Source organism: Trifolium pratense, linkage group LG3 (genome assembly GCF_020283565.1).
Source record: "Trifolium pratense cultivar HEN17-A07 linkage group LG3, ARS_RC_1.1, whole genome shotgun sequence".
NCBI classification, from domain to species: domain Eukaryota; kingdom Viridiplantae; phylum Streptophyta; class Magnoliopsida; order Fabales; family Fabaceae; genus Trifolium; species Trifolium pratense.
The window spans coordinates 32,116,107-32,134,388 of NC_060061.1; the positions used below are offsets into that span (position 1 = coordinate 32,116,107).

At 33.0% G+C, this 18,282-nt stretch overlaps 2 protein-coding genes across 3 annotated transcripts; both read left to right on the plus strand.

Annotated features, from left to right (window-relative positions):
* Positions 1 to 1,027: 1,027 nt before the first annotated feature.
* Positions 1,028 to 5,126, plus strand: LOC123912729. Its single transcript, XM_045963287.1, has 7 exons — positions 1,028 to 1,507; positions 3,495 to 3,662; positions 3,755 to 3,865; positions 3,956 to 4,037; positions 4,121 to 4,216; positions 4,328 to 4,464; positions 4,865 to 5,126. The coding sequence occupies exons 2-6, from the start codon at positions 3,607 to 3,609 to the stop codon at positions 4,445 to 4,447; spliced, it is 465 nt and encodes a 154-aa protein (XP_045819243.1). The 5' UTR covers positions 1,028 to 1,507; positions 3,495 to 3,606; the 3' UTR covers positions 4,448 to 4,464; positions 4,865 to 5,126.
* A 4,032-nt stretch (positions 5,127 to 9,158) lies between these two features.
* LOC123915682 (SET and MYND domain-containing protein 4) lies at positions 9,159 to 17,591 on the plus strand. Of its 2 annotated transcripts, none has more exons than XM_045966882.1 (15): positions 9,159 to 9,383; positions 9,463 to 9,597; positions 10,274 to 10,360; positions 10,469 to 10,540; positions 11,134 to 11,338; positions 12,454 to 12,572; positions 13,053 to 13,442; positions 13,540 to 13,674; positions 13,895 to 14,035; positions 14,233 to 14,388; positions 15,074 to 15,286; positions 15,404 to 15,564; positions 15,777 to 15,891; positions 16,796 to 16,876; positions 17,000 to 17,591. In XM_045966882.1, the coding sequence occupies exons 1-15, from the start codon at positions 9,249 to 9,251 to the stop codon at positions 17,195 to 17,197; spliced, it is 2,343 nt and encodes a 780-aa protein (XP_045822838.1). In that variant the 5' UTR covers positions 9,159 to 9,248; the 3' UTR covers positions 17,198 to 17,591. The 2 variants fall into 2 exon arrangements, with proteins under 2 accessions (XP_045822838.1, XP_045822839.1); XM_045966883.1 differs by having other exon boundaries at positions 9,193 to 9,383; positions 13,161 to 13,442.
* The last annotated feature ends 691 nt before the right edge of the window (positions 17,592 to 18,282 follow it).

Here is an 18,282-nt window from a genome sequence, read left to right on the forward strand (position 1 = left end):
TCCTTACGGTGAAGATGGATATAGACCTAAAACTGCTCACAGAGATAATGACCATGATGAAGCGCCAGACTTTAATCAGCGAAATAGACTCACTATAAGAGAGTGGTTAGCATATCGAATTCAGACAAGGTCATTTGAAGCCAAAACCTTATTATCTTCTAGAAGATTATTTCAACAATTCTTAGTTGACGGTTTCTCTATGTTGGAGTCTGAAAGGCTTAAATACCTTGGAAAGAATCAGTCCAAATTAAGGGTTTCTAAGTATGACAGTCTCAGTGGCCAAGCATCTCAAAATCAAATCCAAGGTTCAAACACCGGTAGAAGAGTTGTCTTGCCATCTTCATATGTTGGCGGCCCTCGATTTATGGATCAATTGTATTTTGATGGCATGGCTATATGTAGCAAAGTTGGATTTCCTGATCTATTCATCACTTTTACTTGCAATCCCAATTGGCCAGAAATACAGCGATTGTTGGCACCACTTCGTCAAAAGGCACATGATCGACCTGACATTGTCGCAAGGGTTTTCAAGTTGAAATTTGACAACCTATTATCTGATTTAACAAAAAAAGGAATATTAGGGAAAGTTCTTGCGTGTAAGTTTATGTTTACTAATTTTTACACTTCTCATCCAAATATGTATTTCTACCTATAACTTTCTGTTTACATTTTCAGATATGTATACACTACTACAAAAAGGAGTTTTAATAGCGCCCATTTAATAGCGCTTATTGAAAAAACGCTATTAAAACATAAATCGGAGCTCTTATTATAGCGGTTTTATAAAAAGCGCTGTTAAAGCCTTGAACCAAAGTACACTATAATAGCGTTTTGTTAAAAACCGCTATTAAAGCCAAAAACGCGGAGCTTTTTAATAGCGCTTCTGAAAAAGTGCTATTAAAATTTATACCCTATAATAGCGCATTTTACGTAACCGCTATAGTAGATGAAATTGATAAATAAAAACCTGTCATGAGTGGGTCTCGAACCCTTGACCCATTGGTTGGTTAATCATATAATAAAAAAATATATATATTTGTAAAAAAAAAAAAAAACCCACGATCCCACAATTTCAGCAATCTCCTTCTTCCTTTCCAAAAACAAAAAACCCAGCAACTCAAGATGCTTCCCTATCAAATTTACGCGCTCACGATTTTGTTTTCCCGCACTAATTTCCCACTCTCCCAGCAATCTCAAACCCACGATCTTCAATCTCAAACATTGAAATCAAACCGTAAAAACAAAATCAATCTATTTCGACCTTCTTCAAACCATTCCCAAAAATTGAACTCAAACCCTAGAATCGAAATTGATCGTCTTCTAGCTTCAAACCCAAAGGAATCAAACTTAGATAGAAATCATTCCTTTGTAATCAAACTCAGAGCAATCAGAACTTCCCAAAGAAATCGAAGTTAGAGCCATCGTTATCCATTAATCTTTCCTCTTCTCACATCGTTCTCAAATCGAAGTTAGAGCCATCGTTCTCACATCGTCACTTCTGTTTCAGGTGCTCTTTTCTGCAACTTGATCTAAGATGTTGTTTTTGTTCTTTGATTTATTTTTTTTCAATTTTCTTTCTTCCCTCATAATCTTGTGACCGTGTTCATATGTGTTCATATATGCGCTTAGTAATTACAATATTTATATATGTGACCCAAAATTGTTTGTGTTCATATATGCGCTTAGTAATTTTCTTTCTTCCCTCATAATTTTCTTTTTTCAATTTTTTCAATAGTTATAATTATAGTGTTCATATGTGTAGTTACAGTGTTCTGCAACTTAGTAATTACAATCTTTTAACATATAAGCAGTGATACATCTGATTGGTTAATAAGATACATCCTGATTGGAAATATACATCATTAAGTTCCTACAGTACTAAAAACTACTGATTGGAAATATACATTATTAGAAATATCAGTTTTTGAGCTCTTTGATATAAAGCACCCAATATCCTCTTGTATTTGCACTCCAATTGTAAAGTTCAACATAGAATAATGACCTTCATGCTCGGCCTTGTTGTTCTATTTATAGGCTTAGCTGCCTATTTTACACCGCCTGGTTGTGAAGCTCTTAATTTCTTACTCATTAAGGTCTTGACAATGTGAGAAAGAAGAATTGAATTCCCTTCCTTTTCATTACATGACCGACTCCTTTTGTCGATGAGATGCTAGCTTCTTTTCTTATGAAGTAAGGCTCTTTCTGGTTAGTGACACCAGCTGCTCTGTGTTATGTTAAACTTGGGCCACAAATTTTGTATAATTTGGATTATTAGTGAGTGACTTATGGCCCAATTAGTGAAGAAAGGTATTTGACCATTTGACAGCAACGACCATCAACTTTAGAGCCCAGTTTCACCTTAGATTTAAGTCAAATTTGCTGAAGCTTGTGAAACCCAAAATTGTAGAAATTTGTCTTAGCTTTCCAGGAGCGCAAAGATCATCAAAATCCGATATTCGTAGCTCCATATATGCGCTGCCGAAGTCAGAAAGGTCAAAATGATTAAAAATCCAAAAATTAATAATGTTTAGCAATTAAGCCCAAATTGAACCGATAAGTATAAAATGCATCTAAGACCTATAATTTAGACAAAAATAAAGATTATCAAACCAAATATGAGAGTTAATTAAAGTATAAAATCAACACTTATCATCGGCTCCAATTTTCCCTTATGTTTTATCTACTTTTTCTTAATTCAAATGTTGATTTTTTCTTCTTTGTAATTTACTAACACTTGGATTAAGAAAAATTGAGAAAGCATGAGTGAAAAATGGAGAGATCCAAATCCATGAAAATGTAAGAAAATCTTTGGACTAAGTAATGTAACTTACTCATAACTCAATTAAGTCACATTCTGGCTGAGGTACTTGAGTTTGTGTTGAATCCAAAGTTTCTAAGTTCAGTAGCTTACCAATGGATCCAGGAATAAGGATTAACTTTTGTATGACTCACGTTCAAGTACCTTAAATGGAAAAGGTTCCCCAAATTATTAGGAACAAAATTCAACATAGATTTCTCAAAATCAAGTACTTTCAAAAGCTTGAACTTGGCAAATGCTCGGCTAATGCAATGTTCATTTAGTTCTCTGTTGTCAAAAACAAAAAGAGCGCGCAGTCTTGAGTTATTAGAGCGTTTTTCAACAATGCAATTTCCTAGTTATTCTAACCGTGACCTGTTCATCATCTTCACGTATTAAATGGCAAAAGTTTAAATTTTTCATTTTTCTAATGATCACTTCGCGCAATAAATCATGAACTTGACAAGTTTTCACTTTCCCATCAAAACCAACTTTGGAAACTTGAGCCAAACTTCTATTTATCAATTGTGTCATCATGTTGATCATGACTGGTTAAGTGCCTCTGTTGTCATCGTGTATGCTAGGTACCGCTATTATCACCAATATTCTCTAATTTTGACATACAAATTAATATTTATGTTATTATGTTTGGGAGGTAATATTATTAATATCTGAAATTGTTCTTTTTCATTCCAAGGTATCTTTATGACAAACTTATTGGTCCTCGTGGATTAAAATACAAGATATCATTTTTATCCCCACATGTATCATTTGATGATATTCAAGGAAAAGATATAGCAAGGGTATTGATGAAAACTAAGGTGTTGAAGGATGAAAAGATAATTCTTGCACCTTATAATGTTGGGTAAGATTTATATTTAAATTACATTTTTTAAGAGATGTGTGTGAATGCGTTAAATGTGAATTATCCATTGCAATATTCAAATTTGGGTGCAGGATTCATTGGGTTTTGTTTGTCATCAATCCCGATGCTGAGGTTATATATTTTTTGGATCCGCTCGGTGGAGAACCTTCAGATCATGGAAGTATAAAAACAAAGTTTGAAAAGTGAGTATCATTTCTTTTAATTCAACAGTTATATCAGTATGATAATTATTTGTAATAATTACTCATTTGAAGTTAATTTAATTTTGTCAGTGCAATTCAAATCTACCGTGCCTGGTCTGAAAATAAAATCTCCAAGTCAAAGAAAGATAAAATCAAATGGAATAAAATAAAGGTATTTTCTAATTATTGATAATTGTAAATAATAGTTATGCAGTGTAAATTAAAATTGATCTTTGCAAATGTGTTTTTTTACAGTGTCCTCGTCAAAGAAATACTATTGACTACGGATATTTTATCATGAGATTTATGAAAGAAGTTATCATGGAATATCCAAATAAGATTCCTGATAATGTACGTTATTTAAATTATTATTATTATTTCATATTTTTACATATAGCTAGGTATATACAATGTAGTGTAATTCAATTCTGACTCAATTTTGTGTTACTTTTATATTTGAAGTACTTTTCTCGCCATAGACATTCTACATACTCTAAAGAGAAGCTAGATGAGGTGAAGGAGGAGTGGGCTACCCATATGGTTGAAGATGTTATCAATGATGCAAAGAGGCTGCAAAAATAATAGTTGATCATTAATTGGTAAGTTGTATCCTATAAATATTTAATTATCCAAATATATTCTGATATGACTGTTGTGCTTGGTAGAAAATGTAGTTGGTATTCTTGAATTTACACATTCATTGTCAAATTTTAGAGTAATGGGGATAATCATAATGTCCCCAAGGTCATACTATTTTTTCTCTTAAGAAGATTATTTGTAAATGGGCTATTGAAACTAGGATGAATTATGAGCATGCTGCCTAAGCGCGTTAGTGACATGACGCGAGATCCTGAGTTGCAATACTTTAGCAATGTTTTGCTGCTATTTTGAGGTGTATGCTGAATTTGTGTGGTTTCTAAGAGAGAAAGACAAGTTGTATGCTGCCAAATGATGTATTATCAAGCAAATGCCTAATTTCTTGTACATCTATATATACAGGTAGTTTGAGGGCCTCCTTTTTCGATGAAGTGGGCGGTTCTCATCAAGTGACACGTCGCAGAAGAAAGTAGGGCTAGAGTTTGACTATCTTTTGTAGTGGTCTTTGTGTTTGTACTAAAATTTGTCATTGATTTTCTCATTAGAAGCTATGGCCACAGTTTGACAATATCTCTTTTGTAGTGGTCTTTTTGTTTGCACTATTCAATTCAGATTTGTCTTGTAGTCGGATTGGTTTTATTTATGAAATGAATGTATTACTAGAGTTTTTATTTTATTAGAGCTTGTGTGGTACAACACTATTTTTCAAAAAAAATTGATAATATATATTTTGGAAGTATATATATATATATATGGTACTATATGTATTTTAAAAGTTCAAGAGCAAGTTGTCCAACAAAAAAAAAATGCAATTTAATGTTTAAAAAAAAGGGTCAGGATTAGTAAAAAAAAAAAAACAATACAGGACATACAATAGCGTTTTTTACACGGGCGCTATTAAATGTTAGGCCAGACAACGAATTACAATAGCGTTTTATAAATGCGGGCGCTATTATAAATCATATATAACATCGCTTTTGTAAACAAGCGCTATCAAAACCCGTCTCCGAAAGCGTCTTTGGTTGCGAGAAGGCAGATACAACATCGCTTTTTGAAAAAACCGATATTAAAAGTACATATTTGATAGCGTTTTTCAAACGCTATTATAGGCACCCAGACCTATAATAGCGGATTCAGTCATAGCGTTTTTAAGCGATGTTAAAAGTTAAAAAAAATGCTATTAAACACCTATTTTTGTAGTAGTGATACCATAGAATTCCAAAAGAGAGGGCTTCCACATGCCCACATTCTCCTCTTCTTGCATCCTTCAAGTAAGTATCCAACTCCTAATGACATCAACAAAATCATTTCTGCTGAAATACCAGATCCTGTCAATCAACCTCATCTGTACAACTTGGTCAAAACTCATATTCAATGATCTTATGCAGCCAAATGACTATAATAATAATGGAGCCTAATTGTTTCAGTAAAACAACTAGATCTTATGCAGGATTCATATCTTCTTATTTCCCTTCCCAATGTATTTTTACATCATTAGATACTTTTTTTACTTTGTCATATATCAAATTTTTTTACCTTTCCAACACACTTCTCTATTCCAAAACACTTCTCTACTCTACTCATACTCAAACCATCCTATTAAAAATCTACTACTACTCAAACCATTCTATCTCTCTCTCACATATTATCCAAAATTTATGTTACATATCTCTACATTGACAAAGGATAACAACTTGATCAGGTGATACATATCTTCCATTATTTCATCTTATTTTTCACAGTCAATATTTAAATGCTTATTACATTTGTGCATGTTTATTAATCTTCCTCACAATATCCTTTGTAAAGCAGTGTTGATCCCCTTCTTCCATGGCTTCAAGCTCTAAAAGGTTCCATATTTCTTATACTTTTAAGTTCCTCATCCATGTTAATTGATTTTTGTAACTGTATAGTATATTAGATCTTTCACAACTTATACATTTGAAATCTAACTTTATTATATCTGTATAAGAAATTACAAACATGTCAGTTTATTTATAACATTACTCCATTTTTAAACTTTTTTTTTTGTTACAGTATTTATATTAATATCTTATCTATGAAATTTACGAATTCAATGAATAAATCTGAGGTGAAACCATTTCCCAAATTTACATTATTGTTTTTACTTGATATTTTCATGTAACGATTTTTTTCCCTTTGAATTTAGAAAACAAAGGACAAATATGCATGCAACAGAAGAGAAGATGTTTCATACGGTGCTTTATCCAGATAAGGTTCTTATCTTTATCTAAGTGTAACATCCAGTTTGAAATATAATGTTATAAATTTTATTTGATTAAATACTGAAATTTTATTAATCTTTTAATAGCCTCAGATTGAAATACCTGCTACTTTCAAGAAAAAATGGTATAAAAACCTGAAAACACATGAACATGCATGGCTGGTACACCCAGATGGAGAAAAAACTTTGGTTCATTTGAATCTCTACAAGTTTGACTCATATCTGTCCTCGGGAATAATAGTATCAAAGAATTTGAACATTAAAGAACCAACTGAAATAATTTTGGAATATCAAGAAGCTGATAATAGATTTAAAGTAACAATCATCAAAAATGAAAAAGATGATATCTTGAAGACCATACCAATTGCTGGTGCTGCTGCAGAAAAGTCCAATGCTCAAGCAAGAACACAATCAACCTTTACCTCTGCTATAATTAATCCACATTTGCTGGATTTCAATTTTCATGGTGCTTACAAATGGGACAAGAAAGTCACTAAAGCAAATGCAAGCCGAAAAAAAAACCAACCTTTGGTATGCGAATTTTTTTTATTTCTAATCTTTATAATTCAATTATTTGTCAATGAAGTTTTTACTTTTTTATATCAAACATTCCATACTCTATATAATGTCTATTGAAAAATATTTTCGTATTCTAAACAAAATCTGTTATTTATTCTAACATTATCTTACTTTATATACATTCTAAGTATGTTCTAAGAGATGGAGTTCGACACTCACTTCAAGATAAAGAATTCATTGTTGTCCAATGTGCACACTATGAGATTTTGGTTAAGTGCAAGATTTCTCCCGCTACTAGAGATGATAAAAACACTGAGAAATACATTACCACCGGATGGAATGACTTTGTTAAGCATAAGAAACCAAAAGTTGATGACAAAATGGAGTTTGAATTGAATCAGGCTGGAACTGTTCTGCGTGTCAAATTTGTTAACAATGACACAAATAACTAATATGATTTTGTTTTCGTAGTGACGGATTTGTGCTTTATTCTACTATATGAAGGATATGTGCCTTTTGTTGTTACAACTTAAGTTTGTAATATTTTGAATGCTTCTGTCTATGAACAACTTGAATTAATGTTTTGTATTCCTTAAGTAATGCAATTTCAATTTATGAGTTCATCTTTATTTTAATTTTCCATTTGCGTGTTTATATGTTTTTTCATTTGCGTATTTATAGTTATTGTTTTCAAACATTTAAAAATTGCATATAATATTCTCACATTTCTATATGTCGTTAATAAATTTTGCAAAGTTATAAGGTAATTTTAACCCGTGCGAAGCACGGGTTCATAACTAGTTTAGTATTATAAATAGGCAAATGCTAAATAGTGCCCCCGGGGCACTCTTTAAGCCCTTAAATAGTAAGTTTTTTATAGAATTTTTATGGAAATGCGTAAAGTCAACGCATTGGAAATTGAAGTATTTAATTTTTTGAATAAAAAGTTTCTTTTAATGGAATGCTTAAAGAGTGCCCCGGGGGCACTCGTTAGCAAGACCCTTATAAATATATACACAAAAAATGTATAAACACATGTTTTATACATAAACAATAAAATAATGACATCATTCTCGTTAAGAAAAAATAGAGATTACAAAAATAATAACAATTATTCCATATAATAATATTAATTTGTATAAGTTTCCATTAGTATGTGAAGCTGTGCGGGGACAACACAATTGGGGGCCAAACATTTAGTGTATGTTTGGTTTCAATTTTGGAGCAGCCAGAATTGATTATGGACATGTAGAATGAATTCTAACTTGTTTGGTTCCTCAAAAGTATAATTGATTCTCCCTCCAGAATGGATTCTACTTGAAGCTAGAAATTGTAGCTTCTCATTCTAGAATTGATTTTTACACTCAAATTATTTGTTTAACTCACTTTTGTATGAATATATCCAAACAAAAATCAATTCTATCAAACTCAATTCTATCAAAATCAATTCTGTCAAACTCAATTCTATCAAAATCAATTCTGTCTACCGCAGAACCAAACACATACTTAATCATTAGTTCAAAATTAATTAAGGTTGTGGGGTCAGCTGCCCCCAATCCACATAGTGTGGATCCGTCCCTGCACGGCCTTATTTGCTTTCTCACTCTCTCTCTCTCTTACACACAACACAACAACAAACATTGCTGTAAAAAAATAAATAATCTCACTCTGTAACTCCAAATTTAGTTGAGATTAATTCTATAGAAATCTAACTCGATTACGATCATTTTGGTACTAGTTTGGTGAATTATTGATCAAAATTGAGTTATATGCGAAACTTTGAAGTTGAGATTCGGAGGTAGATTTTGTGCAGAATTTGGGGGACAAAATCCAAAAAATTATATAATAGAAGAGTAAAATGACAAAATCCAAAAAATTATATAATAAAAAGGTAAAATTCTGATTTATTCAAAATACGGGATGTAAAACTGCATTTAAGCATAAATCTAAAAAGCAAACTGTCGACAAAGTGAGAAGAAAAGAGAGGGAAAGAGAAAGCGCAGACAAAACCGAAAAAGAAGGATGGAGACTCTGAAAGCAGCGATTCCAAATGAACTAAAACAATCAATTAGGGATAGCAGCAATGTAGAAGATACTCTTCGCGATACTTGTTCTTCTCTTCATCAATTCTTTCTTCATTTTCAACCATTTCACCAGGTAGGTACTATACTATACTTTCTCCCATTTCAAAAAAAACCCTAATTTCTCGCTATAATTACTCTTTTGCTGTTTTCAGGTGGTGACTGAACTTGCCGACCCAAGCTATGCACTGTGCGGTAAGAGTAAAGAAGCTTCTTTGGAATATAAGCAGCTTGGTAATCAATGCTTCTTCGACGCTGATTATGTCAAGGCTCTGGATTATTATACTCAGGTCTAATTATTGCATTATCACTTTATCAAATGATTCAAATCTCCTACTTTCATTTTCATAGTTGAATATTTGTTACGGATTATAAAAAAAGTGATTTTTAAATTTACTAATATAGAGATTAAATTTTGGAGATCTTTAAAAAAAGTTTAAGTTGTTTTGTTTTTATTTACCATGATAATTTTTTTTAGAAAAATCGGTTATGAAAAAATGATCTTTTGGAGAAGTTACTTAAAACAGTTTCTCATTTGAAGCAATTTTTAGATTATTTTTTTTCAGATTCTTATTTGTTTATTTAAAAATCTTCAGTCAAAAACTTCTAAAAGTGATTTTTTTTTTTTTGAAAAGTGATTTTTATGTCACAAATCCTAGCTCAACCGGCAGAAATGTTGAAATTGTTAGGTCAGATGCCATGATCAGGGTTCGAACTCCGGTCCCTCTACTTTGTGTGTGAGAGTTTCCAATGTCTTGCCATTTTGTCTATTTACCCAAAAAAAGTGATTTTTTTCACCAAAAAAACTGCTAAAGCCAGGCTCTGAAAGAGCGTGCCAATAATTGCTCTGCAATGAAATTGTTAATTCCAAGTTTTAACCGTAATGGAACTGAACTGTTTTTTCTTTTTGAATTTGATTCATTAATAATACAATTCCTTACTCTATTTTTGTAATTTGAGATGTAGGCATTGCGCAGGGCTCCTTTTGAAGTTGGTGACATGAAAACTAATCTGGTTGCAACATTGTATATCAATCGAGCTATTGTATTGCATGTAAGTTCCATTTTAATGTTAGCCTTAACCTAACTACACTCGCAATCACTTTTTTATGAAATACAAGGCTTGATGTAATTTCTATTTATGCATGTGTGTGCCCTGCAGAAAATGAATCTTTTAGTAGAATGTTTGCGAGACTGCAATCGAGCTCTTCAGATATGTCCAAGCTATGCAAAGGTGTGTGTTGCTTCAGTTACCTTTTTGCAGTCATAGTTTATTTGTTTTATGTATTCGTATCAGGTTTGTGTTGATATGTGCAATAGATGTTTATAGACTAAATCAGTTATGAGTGATTAAAAAATATCATTAGCTTCTGTTCTCAGTACTTCCTGATAGAAATTGGAAACACCCACACATCTCTGCATGTGTATGTATTAAGTTTGTTCTGACATGTGGAATAAATGTTTGTAGATTAAGTTGTTTGTGAGTGGTTAAAGAAATATGGTTTACTTTTTTTTTTCTCTTATAGAGAGAGATGTATCTATGTATGAGTTAAGCCATCAAAACAAAGCAATTGGTTTTCTTTTACCAAGTTTATTGGGGTTGGCATTGATATCACTTACAAAGTTACAAACTTGGTAATTTGAAAGATGTGTATTTTGACATTCTTTCCTTCCTCATCCTAATGATCAGTCTCTGTCGCGACACAAATTTTCAGGTTTGTTGTGTGTATTGATGTTTGCTGTAGTTGTCTATTCTAAAGAATAAGGATGCAAGCTTGAATTCTAGTTTTTATTCTTCTTTTGATAATTCTATTATTCTGGCATCAGGCATGGTATAGGAGAGGAAAGGCAAATGTGTCATTGGGAAATAATAGAGATGCGATCTGCGACTTAAATATAGCTAAGAGTGTCGAATCATCAACAGGTGGGAAGAGACAAGTAGAAAGCGAGCTGAAAATTATCTTAGACCAATCCAAAGGCACAAATATAGTAGTACAGCCGCAATATAAGGAGAACAGCTTGAGTACAGTGGGTAAGAAGCTTTCCTTGTTAAGCAACTGGCAAATTAGTCTAGGCTTTGTTGAGTGCACTTTCTTTATAGTAATATCATTTGAAGTATATTTAAAAAGTAACGTGTTGCACTTTGAATTCATCATGTTTCACTTTTGGATTCTGTGTAATCCTTTGGTTTGTTTGTGTTTTTCCTTTTTATGTCCAAAAGATATATGTCTGTAATCATTTATTAATCATGCCGAAACCCAGAAATGTACTTCAATCCTGGAAACAGTATGTTGATGTAAAACACATGTGGAGATGAGCCTATAGTAGGTATTTATAGGGTTGCAGAGGAAGGATTACACTATTTATGTAGGTTTAGAGCTTGAGATGCCAATTCAATCTTGGATACCTTTAAGGGAAAACAATTGCCCAAAATTAAGCCTGACAAAATAGTTCTGAAGGCAAAAGACTGGAAAATGAATGAACTAGGGTTAAGTGATCAACTCAAGAAACTTAGCCAAGACACTGTTTTCCTTATTGAATTAAATTATGCACCTTATCTGGACTGGGGAGAACAACTCACCGTTTTGGAGCAGGAATTGACTTAAGCTTCCCCTTGAAACCCCCCATGCTTTTATTTAAACACGCAGCTTCCTTTCTCTTTATATGTTGCTTTTCCATCCCTAAAAAGCCTTCAAAATATCACTTGCATACATCAAGAGGACCTTACTTTATTCTTCTCACTTGCATACATGAAATGTGTGCAAATGTTTGAGATCGTATGTATGCTAGACGAGTTAGAGGTGTTTCTTGAACTAACCCTTCTCCATTCTCTCAGATCTTTACCTCAGTAACTAATTCACATCAAATGCTTCACTTTGATCCCATATTAAGAAACTAGTGTGCTAGAGAACTTCAATCAAAGACTTCTAATATGTAAACCTGTTCGGAAACAATTAGGGCCTTCTTGTCGGTAACATTTTGTTTGCCCTGACCTGACCGCTATTCAATGCTCTTTTACATCTGGTGTAATTCACACGTACTCTTTACTTTGTGTAGTCCTTCCTTGCATATAATTATGAAACCTCCATTTAATTTTTCTCTCTTTTTGCGATAGTAAGATAAGATAGTACGGTGCATTTTTGGCAGGTGAGATGCCTCAAATAAAGCTGCGGAGTGTCTCCACGCCTGATAAAGGACGAGGCATGGTGCCGTCGCATGATGTTTCACCAGGTTCGTTGGTTCATGCTGAAGAACCTTATGCTACAGTAAGAAACAGCTATTTTCTTTGTAATATTAAGTTTATTTTAAACTTCTTACGCATGTTAGATGCACAATGCTTTTAAATACTCAAATCGAAAGTAGAAATATGTGTTTACACAATCTTACAAATTTAGGGAAATGATTGCTTCAATTGGAGGCAAGCACAAGGGGTTCCATTGCAAATGATCTGTCATTTATCATTTTTTTAATGCCTGATTTTCTTTCCAGAAAACTGGAGACTCCTGACCTCCCTTAGAACTGTAATTAGCAGCAGTTCAGATCTCAAAGTTGTAACCCAACTAATTCAAAGAAATTCACACTTGTCATCTATAATAACTACAAGAGTTTGCTTCTTATATTAGCAAATTTGTAAGCAAATAGGAACATGATTTTTGTTGTCCGCAACTTATAACTTATAAGCATTAATCGGCAGTCTTGTTGAGATCAATAGGTTTGTTTAACTGGACAGTGTTTTTCTTTTCCAGATAATATTAAAGCAATGTCGAGAAACTCATTGCCATTATTGCTTTAATGACCTACCTGCTGATAGAGTTCCTTGTATATCATGTTCAATACCATTGTATTGCTCCCAGCAATGCCAGATAAAGGCAGGTGGGGAAATGTTCAGGATTTCCACAGAAGATAGTAATATTCTTAAAAACTTACCCGGTGATATTGGAAAATATGCTGCTGAAGTGATTCAATACAATGATTGTGAACAAAAGATTGATGATGTTACTGAACATAAACATGAATGTCAAGGGGTACATTGGCCTGCTGTACTGCCTTCTGAGATAGTTTTGGCCGGCCGAGTTGTAGCCAAGTTTCTGTCGAAGAGCTCGTCTGGAGATATCGCAAGTTTTGTGGAAAATCTGGTATGTTTTAATTGCTTGCATTTCTGTTAGTTGATTGCATCATTGTAATTTGATTATGAGTATCTGTATGCTTACAGCTTCTATCCTTACTGTGCAGGAACTTTCTCATTGTTATGAACATATGCCATTTGAAAGTAAATTGGATTCACATATATACGCCATTGTATTGTTATATTGTCTTAAACACTCTTATGGAACTATGTTTTCCATCGACGGAATCTCTATATCACAGGTTGTTATATTATCTTAAACACTCTTATGGACTATGTTTTCCATCAAAATAACAATCATATCATAACCGAACCATCATAAACCTTGTATAGCAAAATACTTGTCCAATACGACAGGGCAAGTATTTGTTGTTGAAGAAATCAATTTATTATGATATTTTTTGTATTTAATCATTACAATAATCACTCATAATAAAGTTTCATCTTGTTTTGTCAATACAGGTTGTCATAGTTATATCTCAGATTAAAGTGAATTGTATGACTGTTGTTCGTTTAAAATCAATAGACGCTCATGGACTGTCAGATCAATCTGGAGGATTTACATTTCATTCCAGTGTACATTTAACTAGTAATGTGGAACAGGTATATGTTTCGCTGCACATATATTATCAATTTGTTGCATCTTTTTCTTTCTTTCTTTATACATTTATTTGCTTGTTCTATATTTACACAATTTTCTCTGCAAATCCTGCTAAGATAGTTTAGACATCGTTGGTGATGGCAAGTTATTTTGGTGATATCCTTCTTGATTCTGAGCCATATTCCGTTATATCTCCCAGGTCAGAGTGGGTAAAGCTATTTATAAAGCTGGCAGTTTATTCAATCATTCTTGCCAACCAAATGTTCATGCATATTTTCTTTCACGCACACTCTATTTACGAACAACAAAAGTTGTAGCAGCTGGGTGTCAGCTGGAATTGTCTTATGGTCCACAGGTAACTTAATTTTGGTAATTACACTTGTCATTCTTATTACTTGTTTGAGAGTTCAGTTGTGAATCATGTCTATACATTTTTCTCAATATAGAAAGCCAATAATCAAGAATTCCTAAATTTGTACTGAAATATTGGTACAGCGTGCATTATGATATAAAGCACATAAACTTATTTTATACAAAGAGTTAGGTCAGATATTGTTATTGACTTGTTGTAACTACTAGTACAAGCCCAACCCCACTAATAGGAGATTGTTGCGACTACTGATCATCCCATAGAAAAAATGGAGTCATTGCCCACATAAAATTAAAGGAAAGTATTAAAGAAATTATATACCAAATGAATCATACACTTCTATAGCCTCACATGAGTAGCATTGACCCCAATCCTGGCATACTGACCATTTTGAAGCAATTGTAACAACTGTTGAGCTTTTAGCAAACCTCCCTAGTTACATGAGTTGTATTTGCACAGCACATGGGTTACGATCATTTCCACTCAACATGGAGGAAAATAAAAAGCAAAACATGGAAGAAATGTTTGTTTCATCAGACTTTCAACAATCAAGTCTGCTGCTTGTTCAATGATTCAATATACAAATATAGTTATTGTCAAAAAAATAAAATAATATTCTGTTTGATATATAAAATTCAATTTGATATACAAATATAGTTCTGTTTTGCAGGTTGGGTTGTGGGATTGTAAAGATCGCCAAAATTTTCTCAAAGATGAATACGCATTTCATTGTCAATGTGCTGGTTGTTCAGAAGTTAATCTATCTGACATTGTCATCAATGCTTTTCGTTGTGTCAAACCAAATTGTTCCGGCGCAGTGTTGGAAAGCAGAGTACTTGAGTGTGAAAAGCAGAAAATCAAATACTTCCCTATTCCTAACAAAGTAAGCCATTTTGAGGGACATTTATCGATACTTAATTACTACTTTTTCTACATTATAAATGTATTTTGAGTTGAGTGACTTAGCATTTCCGTGCTGTCACATATGTCGCTCTTTCAGGTTATCAAGAATGATGACATCTATGAAGTATGTCTTCATACATTTAACCAAAATGACGCCTCTATTAATATTCAACCTGGATACTGTTTAAAATGTGGTTCTTACTCTGATCTGGAGTCTTCACGTACCACAGTTGATAAAGCCTTAATATGTATTAAAAGGTACACATTGTTCAATTTGGATCCTAATAACAGATTCTGAACTACAGCTTTTCTCTCACCTCTGAAAATTAATCAGAACTACTATCCAATAGTTTCCTGTTGGGGGCTAGCTAGATAATACTCCAGTTATCAATCCTGCATAAACTCGTAGTGAATATTAGATGGCTGCTTAATTTTTCAACAGTTTACAGACTGAAATATGGAAATGACAGGCTGCAGGATGCAATACAGTCAAAAGACATTTCAAATACTTCCATTTCAGACGCTTTGAGATCTCTTCATTTGCTGAGATCAAATTTGCATGCATACAATAAGGTTATTGCAGAGGTGAGTTCAAGCCTTCACAAAAAGCTCTGCATCCTAAGTACAGTTCTCATATGTTTGTTGTGTCAATACTCCAACTGTGTGTATTTTGGGAAGACCAGGAGGGGAATCCAGTTAAAAAATTGCAAGACTCGGAATGCTGACACTGTTTGATAATTCTTAAACATTGAATTTAACAAATCCAATGACATAAGTTGAAAGTAATCATGAGAAAAGGTGTCATGATTTTAAAAAAATGATTGATGCTTCATATAATTACTCCATTTTACCATGTAATATATATATATTTCAAAATCTAGATAAACACCAACTATTAGATTACATACGATTGACAAATGCTTGATTGGTCTCTACAAAAAATAATGGAATATTTCATATTTTATTACTAGTCTTAAACTGTATATTGAAATAGAAATTACACTCCTTACCAAAAAAAAGAAATAGAAATCTCACTTGTAGTTGGACTATTAATTAGTTGTCAAATAAATATAAGAGACTAAATTAAAATTACGGAGAATCAAATTACATTTATCATGATTCTCCTACAATCTCAAAATTGGCATGCATGATAATATCACACAATTCACCACATTTTTTTAGTAGCTTTTTTTTTTGTTTTGTTCTGCAAAAGCGTTCCCGTGAAGTTTGGTTAAAAGATTTCTTGAACTCAAAATACACTAATCCAAACACACTCAATGATAGGATGTGTGAAACTTCATGTTTATGCTTTATACAATGTTATTAATGGTGTTGTCAAGTGTCCAATACTTAATAGTGTAAGTAGATCTCCGCCCATGTTTGTATGACCTCTATTGAACGGGAGGGAATGTGATTTACAAACAAGGTCCCGTGTTTCGAATATGATGGTGTAACTTTCATTTTCCTTTACATGATCTTCTGTGTGCAGGCAGAAGACAACATAGCCCAAGCTTTTTGTTTAGTGGGAGAATTACAATTATCCGTGGATCATTGTAAAGCATCTATTCAGGTCATATTTATTTTTGACTTGTATTGTGTTGTGTTTGAGTGAATGCATTTCAAACATGGTTATCAATTAATCCGATTTTTAAAGTATGATGACTAAAGTAATTCATTCTTTTGTCCGTTGCAGATTCTGGAGAAGCTATATGATCCTGATGATATTGTTATTGCTTATGAACTTGTGAAGCTTTCGTCCGTCCAACTTTCCTTGGGTGATGATAGTGCTGTCGACAGTATTAGTCGGATAGGTGCTATCTTCTCGCGTTATTATGGACTTCATGCAGACTTGGTCTTTCCCTATCTTCAGTACCTTAGGAGAGAAATTTAGAATTTTCAGTGACTGCTCTCCATGCAAATGTTTTTCCAGAAAAGTGAGCTGTGAAGTAATAGAAAGATCGTCAATCACAGCTCAAATGACAGGTTATTTTGATATAAAAGATCTACAATAGTCAACAGCCTCAAGAAAAATTACTCAATCTTAATCCGAGCAGCTCGGCAGTCAGTGATGATATGGTTAAATTTAAATTAAAAGGGGAGGAGGATATATATTTTAAATTTCTCCTCAAAATCTGTTTGGATGAAATTTGAGGCTTTCTGTAATGAGAAGGGGTCACACCTTTGGTTCTCAAGGAAAATTGTTAATTGTTTCGAGTTATAACACCATAACTGCATGGAATTTGAGGCTTGTTGTAATGAGAAGGGGTTACACCTTTGGTTCTCAAGGAAAATTGTTAATTGTTGCAAGTTATAACACTATAACTACAATCGAACCGGGGCATTTTTCTTTCATAACCTAGTTTCATGAATATGGGAAGCATTATAACAGAGAATGAAATATAGGATATAGTGGAAAACTTCTGGTGGCTGTTGAAAAAGCTAAAGGAAACAAGTTATGCTTAGTAGGATCTAGGAACTATTTTTAACTAATAAAGATAACAAGGTAAAATTATCTATTGATAGATCTCTGTGTAATTTGATGAATGTAACAGTATGTAAGGAATGAAAATAGGAAATAAAGCTTTTATTAATAATATGGAAGGTTCGATACAGACTTGCAAATAGCATAAAAGAAGGAAACAAACTATCAGCAAATGCTAATAGCCCTGTAAGCACCAAGTGCCTCCTAAGTCACTAACAAAGTGACCCCACCCAAAATAACAGAATTCTAGGATAAAAATCATTATTCTCTGACTCCACTATATATAACCATCCATCACATGCTTTTCCTTCATTCCTGCGCCACGTCATCATTCACATTTACCTTGCTTTTCTTTCTTTGATATACTCTCCATACTCTTGGTTTGGGCCCTATTTCAAGGCCCACCTCATTCTGATCCACATTCCTATCAATGCCTTCCTCCTTAAATAAAGCCTTGTCCTCAAGGCTAAAAGTAGGAAACTGTCCTTGCAGAA